General features: G+C 38.6%; 1 protein-coding gene across 1 annotated transcript in view; it reads left to right on the forward strand.

Annotated features, from left to right (window-relative positions):
- Positions 1-13229, forward strand: part of su(w[a]) (suppressor of white-apricot) — a 96167-nt gene that overhangs the window by 19082 nt on the left and 63856 nt on the right. The window contains exons 4-5 of the mRNA XM_067159603.2: positions 2312-2531; positions 7005-7078. Of these exons, the coding sequence (XP_067015704.1) occupies positions 2312-2531; positions 7005-7078 (294 nt within the window). The remainder of the gene's footprint in view (positions 1-2311; positions 2532-7004; positions 7079-13229) is intronic.

Here is a 13229-nt window from a genome sequence, read left to right on the forward strand (position 1 = left end):
GGCGTTCCTTAAAACGCCGAATACAAAGTAATTACGATTCCGCTCGTATATAGCAGATATGAAGCACACTGTAGAAATGCCGAAGTAAGTGAAAGTGCGCAAAGTTACCCCTGCACGTTCCGGAAGACACCTTCTTTCATGACACAGAGAAATTCTGAGTTTAAATTACTCTCTGTAAAATACTTTTTTTTTTCTTCAAAATATAAAGGCAGTTTCGAATTTTGGTAACGGGACCGACATTGTTCTTCAAATTATGAATTATCCGTATTTCAATCAATCAATCAATCAATACTGATCTGCATTTAGGGCAGTCGCCCAGGTGGCAGATTCCCTATCTGTTGCTTTCCTAGCCTTTTCGGAAATGATTTCAAAGAAATTGGAGATTTATTGAACATCTCCCTTGGTAAGTTATTCCAATCCCTAACTCCCCTTCCTATAAATGAATATTTGCCCCAGTTTGTCCTCTTGAATTCCAACTTTCATGCAAAACTGTACCTTATGTCACCGGAAACAAGAGCTGCTTCAAATTAGGCGAGATTTTGAATTAACCGTTTTGGAATTATAAAGGTTCTACAGTATATTCATCCCTGACCTCATGCCACGATTGTCCAATTTTTTTTTACAGAAATGCTGGCTTGGACGAATGTTTTTGTTGTGTCTGTTATAAATTGCTCTCTTATCACTTTTCAATTCCTTTGGAATGTGTAAAGTATTGCCGATTATTTGCCGCTTAAAATTATGTTCATTTCTTCTTTTTGTATGTTTCTGATTCTCTGCAGTATTTAGTGAACGTGTCTTCATTTTTACATAATACAAACATTACAGTACTTACCAAACAATGAGTGCATTTGCACCCTCTGTGATCAGAAGTGCAGTTTATATCATATAACGGAATGTCTGAAAAGGGTGAAATCCATTAGCGAATATAGTAGGGAAGAAGTCTCTCGCTTCCGTGTGCATTGCAACACAGTGGAATGACCCGCCTTGTACTCTAAAGTTTTGAACTGAGAATATAAAAATTGCTAATTTGTAAATGTTTTTACTAGGTTAAGTAATGCTCTTTTGAGCGCACCTTAATAAATTATTATAAATCACTGTCAAACATAACCTCACGCATCGAAAGAAAAAAAACGCACGATTCAAAGATGAGGACAAATTATACTGGCTCTGTTGTGCAAGTCCTTTATTGATTGGATTACTGTACTAATGCATTTTAAATGTCCTGTACTTTCACAGAAAGTGCCCAACGCCCTTAAAACATTGTGGCTTATCGAACTTCCCTATGACGAGTGGAAGAAGTCTCTCGCTTCCGTGTGCATTGCAACACAGTGCAATGACCCCCCTTGTACGATTTCCCAGCTGGCACTTCCCTCCTATAAAACCGTAAGTCCGTTTGGTCTCGGCATTAAAAATCAACAATGCAGTTTCATTGGCATTGACAATATTCGGTGCGTACGAATTGATTATATGAGCCACGCTTTTTTGCCAAATGTCGGCATCGCCGGCGTTTGCGGATTCTGCTTCTCCACACACTGCCTGCCATGTGATATTTTGGTGTTCCTTAAAACGCTGAATACAAAAGAATTACGATTTTACACAAACTTAGCAAATATGAAGCACACTGTAGACACACCAAAGTGAGTGAAAGTACTGAAATCTTCCCTAGCACGTTCCGGAAGACGCTTTCTGTTATGACGTGGATAAATTTCAAATTTAATTTACTCTGAAAAAAAAAAAATTTTTTTAAAATGTAAAGTTTTGAATTAAAAGTCTGAATTTCGGTAATGAGACCGACATTGTTCTTCGAATTATGAATTATCCGTATTTTGAGTTAAACAATTTAAATAACATGCAAAACCGTACCTTATGTTTCCGGGAACGAGAGCTTCTTCGAATTAGGCAGGATTTTGAATTAACCGATTTAGAATTATCGAGGTTCTACTGTATAGGTAAGAAAGAAGATATGAAAAAAAAATACGGCCCCTACTTATGCCTTATACTACTCGGTATGTTATTTTTCCTACAATAATAGAATTTTGAAGGAGATTTCTGATATTTCTACACTGATAACTTCGAGAGAACTCGACCTTAACTGCATACTCATATCTGGTTATACTTGTGCAATAATATATGAGTGCTTAGAAATAAGTTTACAGAATTCTTATGCAAAGAATTTAGCTTGTAGATGACATTTCATTTCGATTGATTATGGTCTTAAAATTTTTTCCACTACTGAGGTGTACAGAATTAATGAGAAACTTCTCCCTTAGAGACTCTGAAGTTAGAATACTAGAGAGAGAATTTGTTGTAGCCCGAGACTGTGAAGCTGAACGCTATCATCGTGAAGACTGCAATGTTCATCAGCCAGCAGGGAGCTCAGATGGAGATCCTACTGAAGATGAAACAAGCCAACAATCCCCAGTTCCAGTTCCTGGCTTTCGACTCTCCACTGCACCCTTACTACCGCCACCTGCTCATGGCCATCAAGACGGGCCGTTATCGTCCTTCGTGTGCCAACAAGACCAAAGAAGGTAAGTCACACAAGTTGTCAAGAATAGCCCAAATTTTATAGTCTTTACACTTCAGAATTTTGCATCACACTTGATATTTGTCTCCGATTAGGTATACAAATGTCAAAAATAAGTCCATTCCATTTTTGTCTATCTTTGTCAACATCACAGGAAAAACGGCTTAACAGAATTTCTTGAAAATCTGTCTTTAAGTTCAGGGTTAGACTGGGTGTGCACCATAGTGGTGTAGCGATTATCATGGACAAAACAGGAAATATTAAGCTTCTCTCAATATTAACTGTACTCTGCAAAATATAATTGCTGACTTTGGATGTTTCATACTGCTTTTACCTTACAGTGAATAATAATGGAGATATTTGCAATTATATTTTTTACAAACTTCCAGATATCTCTGGAAATTTCTTAAATACTCAAATTTATCCCTTTTAGATATCTGTGTAAAACAGTGAGAGAATTTTGTATATTTGATACTTTATGACCATTGTCATGTAGATGTCCAGCAACTTCTGATTTTCCATGCTTATGAAGCTGAAGTGGCGCCAGGTGTTCTTAAAATCTGATTTCAAGTCTTCTTCCAGTTTGTCCAGTCTAAAACATTCACAGTTTTTACAGGTGATTATATATACACGAACCTTTCTGAATTTATCATGTGGTTGACATCATTAACTCTTTCCTGCTGATTGCGTAGTAAAGCGTACTCGACTTTCAAACCGACTTCCTCTGCCATCTGTCTGCTAATCATATAACTTTTTGGAACCAGTGAATTCCCTACGCTTCCTAGATACAGCTGGCATGCACAGAATTCTAAAATAAAGTGTTCTTTTATACGTTTTCTTAGATAGAACAGACAGCTGACTGAATGTAAACACATTGCAGCAACATGGCTGCTCGTAACCAGTTGAATGCAGAGAGTATTTGTTACAAATTAGATCAGTATGTTGATAGATGCAATGATAGTGAGTTCGAAGTTGTAGGAATGATAATAAAAATGGTATGGGAAGCATTTGGGACAGGATATGAATCTGAGAGAAATCGAAATACGGCACAGGATAGGAAATGTTCATTCAGGTACGTCTCCTTTTTAGGCCTACTTGTAAAAAACATAATTATCAGTTTCAATTCTTCAGTTAATTCTGTTTCAGACTATGAGCCTCTACTTAATTACATAATAGCCTATTCCAACTAATGTCAATTTATCTTCCAATCCCATTCAGTCAAAAATTGTTTATAGTTTGTATGTCCGAGAGGAAGCACGATTGCTACCTAATATCTTCATCTGACTGATCCCGAAAATGAAACAAATTGGGAGATTCAGGGTGAATTCCTGCGTTCTCTGCATTACCAAGAAAATAAGAGCCCCATCATGTCCAGCAATTTAGACTGACTTCAAGAACAAGCAACTTAATATTATGCACCATATTGGATGCTTCCTGATGTATCATTCTGAACGGGGGGGGGGGGCTTGCGTGTAATTAGGTGATCTGATTGTATCATTTTAGAATAACTATTGTGTATTTTCCATTGTTACAAAATTTGAAAGTGATATCTTAAGTGGTTTTTACAGAATAAATTATTTAGTGAAGGTACTCCACAACTATACCTGACAAGCAAATTATTACTCTAAGTTTCGCCCGACAGTGAGTCAAAGATATTCTGTGGGAAAGGGTTAATAGATCCTCAACACTTGCTCAGTGGTAAAATTGAAAATTAATATTAAAAAACAGTATTAAGCCTTATAGTTCAGTTATTATGAGTTTCGACTTGACGTTTGAGCACTGCCTTTTGGCGGAGGGTAAGTGAATTAATCAACAGCCAATCATAGACAGCCGATCGCTCCGATAGAGCGCGTTAGACTCCAGTTGCGGTTAGCAGTGTTGTCGATTTGTTGTTTACTGTAACCACGTGCTATCAGCTGTGTGCTGTATTGTGCTCAGTTCTTTTCGCGGTTTTTGTGTGTCTTTGTGCTAGGTTGTTGTTCGTTTATATTTCGCAGTGTAGAGTTTATAAATGTATTGTTTAGTATTTTTAATAGTATAGCGCGTTATATTTTATATAGTAGCTTAGTTTAACATTTCGTTCGGTAGTTATATAGTAGGTTAATTTTATGCCCGTGTGTGAATTTGATGTTCTGTCATGTCGACGCCTACGTCTAAGGATGAAGCTCCCAAGAGAAGAAAGCCCTTCGGACGAGGTACTCCACTAAGGAGCCGGGCTCGGGAAATTGTTTGTAATGTTGGAGAGTCATTCTTGACAAAGCACCAACAATGTCGGCTAGAAAGAATGAGTTGATTAAGTGGTTGAAGGAGCACAATATTTCGGTTCGCGATGACATGGGGAAGGGGGATCGTATGCATCTCTTGAAACAAAACAAGCCCCAGTACCCAGTTTATGTGGTGGATAGCCAGAAGAAACGGGCATAAAGTAGTTCAGATGATTATGTTGAAGACTTTATTATCTCTTTAGGGCCAAGCGAGAGTGAAACCTCAACAGACGATGACAATGCCGATAGTGACTGAGAAATGAGTGGTATATTCGCTTTGTAGGATTATTTCCTTCGTTACGGGAAACTGAATCTAACAGCAACGCGAGATCGTCTACATGGTGAGTAGAAATTTAATTTAATTTTCTCACGGTTTATCTGTTCGAGAATTGACATATTTTTATCTTGTAGCCTTATCCTAAATGTGTTGTGCATTATTGATCTTACGTGAATCATGTATGTTGCTACAAAGAATAACCGATTATGGACTTATATTCCAGTATTTACATTTCTGTTCGTGTTATGTATCGTAAATCAGCTGTTTGTATTCGTGGCAATTTGGCACCACCGGCTGACTTCCGGCTAACTGTCAAGTCGAAACTCATAAAAACGGAACTATAGGAGCTAGCGTATATTTCTGGGATGACACTCGCCTATAATTGACCTGACATAGATGTAATCAATTCATAATGCTCATAGCCTCTACACCTAAATGAAATAGTTTAATTTCAGCATTGAGACTTTCACGGCCCTTATGACTATTCAGGATGTAATATTTTTGGGATTATGCCATGTAATTAAAATATATAAACTCACTCGACACGCGTTTGCCATAGGCCAACACTCACCAGTAGATATCTCCATGCCGATTCGTGCCATCACCCTGCCCAGAAACATGGTATCCTTACAACTCATAACTGCCATGGCTAAGAGGATTTGTGAAGTGTCTGCTCTACAAGAGGAAATTAACACCTCTGAGAGCAATGGTTATAGCAAAGCTTCAATCTCCACAGTTCTGAAACCGACCTATAATTGGACATCTAATTAAGGCCACGGCCGTTTCCTTCCCACTCCTTGCCCTTCCCTGTCCCATTGTCGCTATAAGACCTATCTGTGTCGGTGCGACGTAAAGCAACTAGCAAAAAAAAAAAGAGAGAGAAAAAAAGGATGTAAGAGGAACTGCTCACCTAGCTTACATACATAACATGACTGATCGTATTTGCTAAAATCTTACGTAGGTACAATATACAAACTGTATTTGACTCTTCAGGTAGGATTAGCCATCTCCTGTGACCAGCTAAGGACAGTTTGCCTAAATTGCAATGACTGGATATCTATCGAGTTCCCTGTACATGTGGCAAGGTTTATATTGGGCAGACTTCGAGAACAATATGTACTCGCATTAAGGAACATAATAGGTGTATCCGACTCGACCAGCCTGATAAATCACCTGTTGCTGACCATGCTTTAACACTTGGTCATGATCTCATGTTCCAAGTGCCCATATAAAACAATATCGCCCCAGACTCGTCAGAGAGGCGGTTGAAATCCGTAAACACCCAGATGATTTCAAAAGCGATACGGGCTACAACCTCGGTGAATCATGGCTACCTGTTATCAGAAACTGATGCTTTACTGCTGCCATTAATTGTTCTTAGCATGGGGCTAAAATGGCATCCCTATTACATCGTTATTTGTTGCTTTCTCTTAGCAACCATTGATTCATCATATTTCCGTTTTCGGTTTGTTCATGATGAAGAAAGGCAAGGTACCTTTTGAAATGTGCGTTGAGTGAGGTTATATATTTTGATTACACAGCGTAATCCCAAAATGATGAATAGATTAATTTTCTTTGAAAACAATTTTCTATCAAGTAGATTAACAATTAAATGTCATCATTTCACTAACTGACGACAGAGCCTGGTCTCTGAAATGCATTGTGGAGTAAAACATTTAATGAAAATAAAGACTGATAACAATTTTAATTATTAACAGTACTTGGGAAACTGGAACTGTACAGTGATGATGATGAACAATTTTCGTTATTCATAAAGAATTAATTCACAGTCGGGCAAGGCCTCCATAAAAAAACATCTTATTTAAGATTACAAAAATAAATTCACTTAACTAAGCCTGTTACTCTTCCTGCAGCAGAGGATAGTTGTGACCTTGATCTAGGAATAGAAGTAATGAAGGGGGATTGTCTGTTCCAGAGACCCACGAGGAAGGGGGGGATGACCACTACCTGCACCCTAGCCTGGCTCCGACCGGGTCACGCCTAGAACTGGTAGGTTGAACCGCTCGTCCCTGATGCACCACACTGTGATATTGTTGTTGTGACTGTGAACTCTAAAAGTGTTTCTGTGATATCAAACTAAAGACTGACTGCCAAATATTTTTTTATTATTTTTTTGTCCTTTTGAGAAATTTTATAGTTACTGTTGTTGTTTTTATATTGTGTAAATCTTGTTGTTGTTGTAAATCATGGGAATAAAATATGTCATTGTTTTAGCATACATTTGGTGATTCCATTTCTTCTGAATATTATTTTGGTTTATTTTTAAAATCAGAAGTGAATGTTACCCCATGATGAACAAATAGAATAGGAAAATAGGAAGGAAAACTTTGCATAAGGATGTAAAGCAGCACAGGGCAAAAGGATATTCCATTTTATTTTGTGTGAATTTTCATTTTGTAAATTTTGTGTATTTATTCCGCAGGGTGTGCATATTGACTTGACAATGGTTTTTCTGGTTAGGATGTGGGTATCGCATCCTTTGAGTTGAAAATTTTTAGACTACACCCAAGATCTTTATTTCATAGTTGATGTTCAGTGTATCTTGTGCATTCTTGGAAGTGAACTTCTCTGTATAGCTCTTAGATTCAGAAACTTCAGCGAATTTCTTCCTCCTCCTAATATCTCACAGGTGCGGATCCATTTTCTGGATACCAGAACACAATTTTGATCTGTCGAAACACATCACTTGGATGTAAGTTGATACATTTTAGGTCCGACTTTATGGTATCTACCCGTCGTTAGGTTTACAACTGGGCATTGACTGTCGACTTGATTTATTGTTGTACCGGTGACGGTTTCAAGTGAAGCACATCTGTCATGTCTACCACTCGAGGCATCTGTTCTGCATTTATTATTTGTATTTATTAAAATTAGTTTTTCCTTTGGGATAACATTCATTCACCTCCCAATTGTGTTGTTGCAGATGTCCCATCGTGTAATTCCCATACTCCATTGAAGAATCCTCATTGCCATGATATGGAGTTGGTCATTATTTCTGGTATTCATTTTGATCCAGTAAGCGCAAGTGGGCTGACCACATTGAGATATATCTTTGGTTTCAGACAGATTGGCAGTCACAGAGCACACCAGTGATATCTCTCTGCCGCTTCCATTTCGTATTGATCCTTGCTTCCTCATTGAGATTGCCATTACTCTGCAAACGAGATCCCAGTTACTTTGAGGGGGTAGATTTTATGATATCCTTGCCATTGAAGAGTACCATTGTGTGGATTGGTCTCTGTGTACTCAGTCTTCTCGGTGTTGAGACAAAGGCCACATTGGCTAAGACAGTTGTTCCATGATTGGTTTTGATTCAGTAGATCCAGCCTACTGGTACTTGAAAGTAGAATGTCCGTCGGAGTAAATGGGCGTCCATTGTAGCTCACTTTATAAACTGTACTATGAGATGTAAGGATTCCTTGTTTTCTTTCGAGGTGTTCCTTGGGCAGAGACACATTCAGTCGCTACGGCACTCTGAAGTGTACTGAACACTCAAAGTATGAGGTGGATCATTGTGGCATTTAGCTGAGACCTTGAGTTTTATAGTACAGTAAAACCTCGTTAATTCAAAGTCGTTGGGACGCAAAAATCGGACTTTGAATTACGTGATTTCGAATTAACCGCCAACACGGAATTCGGAAATGCCAACCCTTGCAGCGTCACAATATGTTCTGAGACCCGTTATTGCATTCAATTAACCTTGATTCACAGTTTAAACCTCTCAAATGCTATGGGAAAATTCTGTTTCCAAACTTTGTATCAAACAAAGTGCATTTACAGTATTCAAATAATGCACTTGGATAACTCGCTGGCAAACGTAACTCGCGCAATGAAATCAAAAGAAAGAAAACATGATTCAAAGACGAGGAGAAATCTATACTGGTCCCCCTGTGCGAGAGCTTTATTCATTGGATTACTGCATTGTATGCATTTTAGATGCCTTGTACTTGCACGGAAAGTGCCTACGCCCTTAAAACGTCGTGGCTTTTCAAACTTTCCTATAAAGGGGAAGGAAGTCAGTCTCTTGCTTCCGTGTACAGTGCATTACAACACAATACTTATCCCGGCTGGCAATTGTCTCCTTTTAAACCATAAGTCCATTTAGCTTCAGCATTTAAAAAAATAAAACAAACAGTGCGGTTTTATCGGCATAGACAATATTGTTTGGTGAATATTGAATTTTCACGACCGCATTGTAATCGAAACAGACTTTCAACGTATTAGGTCGTGTTACGTACATGTAGTACGTGTTGAAGAGATGTTGAGTACAGAACAAAAATGGCCAGCCGGACACCAGTGGGATCCAAACCCACAACCTCCCGATTTCGCGTCGGTTGCTCTACCAATTGAGCTATGGTGGCCTAGGCCATCTTTGTTCTGTTTGAAAGGATCTGAGCTACAGGTCTGGCACTGCTGCTAGCACACTGTAGAGTGCGTTTAAGTCGCCCGTTGTGGGGCATGTCAATGAATATTGAATAGCAGCATCTCTTCAACGCGTACTACATGTACGTAACACGACCTAATACGTTGAAAGTCTGTTTCGAATATTGTTTGGTGCATACGAATTGATTATATAAACAACGCTTTTGCACCAACTGTCGGCATCACCAGTGTTCGCGGATTCTACCTCTCCACATACTGCCTGCTACATGATATTGTGGCATTCCTTAGAACGCCAAATACAAAAGAATTATGATTCCACTCGAATTTAGCACATATGAAGCACACTGTCGACATGCTGAAGTAGGTGAATGTGCGGTGTTAACCCTGCATGTTCTGGAAGGCGCGTTCTTTCAGGACAGAGAGAAATTTGGATTTAAATTGCTCTGTAAAATACTTTTTTTTTCTTCCAAATGTAAAGGTCGTTTCAAATTAAAAGTCTGAATTTCGGTAACGGAACAGACATTGTTCTTCGAATTACGAATTATGCGTTTTTCGAATTAAACAATTTAAATAACATGCAAAAACCATACCTCATGTTTCCGGGAATGAGAGCTGCTTGGAATTAGGCAAGATTTGGATTTAACCGATTTTGAATTATCGAGGTTCTACTGTAGTTCCATGCATACAGGATCACATGAGAACTTTTGCTCTTAGATTCACTTTAGAGATTATTAAATAATTTTAGTTGTAGGAGAGCTGGAATATATTTGTGATTACATTCATTTAATTTTTCTTGTAAATACTTTCCAAAAATTCAGGGTGTCTTCTATGCAAGGCCACCTTGTATTCAGGTCAATATGATAGCTTCCTGTACCTTGTATCCTTGGGTCAAGTCTCTGTCAGTGTGGAAGCAGGGCTGTTCTCCTCGTCATTCCTGAAGCTCAGAGTGAACCCAGTCAGCGAATGTTAGAACTTCTTCACTTGACTCAGAAAATGTTACGTACCTCCTTTTTCTTGGAAGACTTGTGTCATAGGCTGTATGATCCACTTCGCTTTTATGATGTTGTTCACATTACAAATTCAGTTCAGTGAAAGGTTAAGAAAATCCCTTATTGTTGTTAAACTTACGGCACACACACACAAAAGATTTGGGTGAGGAAAGCCGTTGCTTTGTACACCTCATATTCTGCGGTTTCCCTCTAACTTTCGGTGGGGCTGTTTGAGGATCCAACCAGCCTTTAGGCTGAAGACTTGACAGAAACAAGAATTGGACCAAAACACTGATTTTACAGTCATATATCCAATTTGTCCAGCTACTGTGGAGATATTTCCACAGTTATCCCGTGATCCCGAGTACATTCCATTCTGCTGCAATGTGGTGGACGGTTCTGCACTGCAGCCACGGTTGGGGAAATTTGCATACCCCGCTTGTGAAGCAGCAAACCACATTGTTTGTTGTTGGTTTCAGTTCTATTCAGGGTAACCGAAGTTCTTCACGGAAACCGGAACTGGCAGGAGGTTGCTTGGTGCCGCTCCTTCAGAGCTGTGTTTCACGTTGTCGTTTTGCTGCTCCGTTATAGTTCCTGTTGATCAGTATCTGTGCCATGTGAACCGATGATGATTTCCTGATGGTTATGAAAAGCTTTGTTTGAAGATATTCTTTTGTACTCTCGTACCAGACTGTTAAGACATCTCATTCTTGGATGCTTCGCAGGTTACCGAAACAGACCATTCGATTTAATGGTGACGATCCGCATGACTTGTGTCAAGACTGTGTCTATGTTCTTGTTGATTCTCGATCAAAGTTGCTAATCTTCAAGCTAATTTTGCTGTCCACCATGTTAGTGCTGTAATGTCATGTTGAGTGCGTACAGATGTGTGGTCATGTGTTTGAGGTTTTACTTAAAGAAATTGCAAGTTCAAACTATTGCTAATTAATGATGCAATGATGCTATTCACTGGAAGCTATTTTCTGAACACCCCTGTTCACACTCCAAATACATTTGTTTTAACTGTACCGGGCTGAGTGGTTCAGACAGTTGACCCCAACTTGGCAGGTTCGATCTTGGCTCAGTCCGGTGGTAATTGAAGGTGCTCAAATACGTCAGCGTAAAATAACTCTTGAAAGACTAAATTTTGGCTCCTTGGCATCTCCGAAAACCGTAAATGTAGTTACAGGGATGTAAGAACAATAACATTATTATTATTATGTTGTAACTGTGTTTAACTAGGTGAATGTTCTTTTTTTTTCATGAGTACAGATTGCATATGGAAATAGGTATGTTGGGATGCTGCTGTAAAAATGAAAGCCCATTATAAGAATCTTGCTGTGACAGATTCATCAGGATTACTAAAGGAACTCCACCACGAATTGACTGGGGTTATTGTATTTTACTATCTGTCTGAATTCTTTAGTAAATAAGAGATCTTGTTGAAGCTTCACAGGTGATTATTTAAGATTTGTTTTTTAATTCCCTGTCCATATACAGAGTAATAGGAACACGTAATAGGATATACACGACAAGAGGCCGGTGTAGGAGACAGGGACAATCTCTACGTGTTCATCAATTCCAGTTTTTCTCAGTCCCTGGTGCTCATTTCTGTTCCTCATTAGGGGTAGGTCAATGATGGGCATCTCGCTTTAGTGTTGATTTGTGAACTACAGGATGGGAAGAAAGGTGGATAAACACAGAGAGAAAGAAAAAGACAAAGGGAACAGAGGACAAGTATAGAGAGAGAATCCCAACGGGTCAGTATAAGTAGTGGGAAGAAAACATAGTAAGTTACTTGACGTCAGTTTCATATTCAAGTAGTCATAAAAAAACATTTTATTTAGGCAGGATAACAAAAGATGCAGACATTAATTAAAGATAAAGAACTTTTTTTATACTTAAGTCGTCTTCAGGCTGCTCCTTTTCTATCTAACTGTTGAAGTAATATTGGAGTAATTTTTATCTCATGTGTCTTTTTTCTCTTCCTTCTTTACTCAGGAAAGCTTTTCTTTCCATCAAACCTTTTCATTCTTAGGTTTCATTTATTATTTCTGTTCTTTGATGATTATTGTTTATATTTACAATGTGTAGAAGGTTGGCGAGATTCCTAAAACAACTGTGCGCATATAGAAGGCAAGGTTTGGGCGGCTACTCTGAATTGTTGGTTTGTGGCTCGAGACTTGCAGTGGTACCTTGCTCCATTGTTCTTAAAAATACCTGTTGGGTCCATAAAACCCTGCAGCAAACATTCTCCCAAGCCATCCATATCGTAAGTCCTGACAGACGTGAAGGTAATACGAGTAATGACAAGTCAAGTCAGGTCAGTTTGCGAAGAGGAGACGAGGATAATCTCCACATAATGTGCTCTCTGATCCCAATGAGCTCGTTTCTGCTTCACGAGTATTGAGACGTGTCCTCCTCATTAATGGGCCATCTTGGCAGATCTTTCCGCATATCTCCTTTATTTCACTTTCTAAGTACATTGAAGCTATCCACAGTAAAATATATTCCCATATCAAGACTTAGGATTTGTTAGTAAGTGTTGCACCCACTTGAACTGCTCCATTACAAAGATAAATCTTAAATCCTCTACAGGAAGAATCTTGTCTACCTGACAAACTAATGAAAAGTAGTGCATTCTATATGAAAGTTGTTTTTTATTTTCTCCTTCCTGTAAATCTTTTAAAATTTTAACTCGCATCTTGGTTCACATCTCTGAGGATGCCATAGTTAACCAGTCTGTGTCCCATTGGTTAAAAAATCAG

This window comes from Anabrus simplex, chromosome X, assembly GCF_040414725.1.
Source record: "Anabrus simplex isolate iqAnaSimp1 chromosome X, ASM4041472v1, whole genome shotgun sequence".
NCBI lineage: Eukaryota > Metazoa > Arthropoda > Insecta > Orthoptera > Tettigoniidae > Anabrus > Anabrus simplex.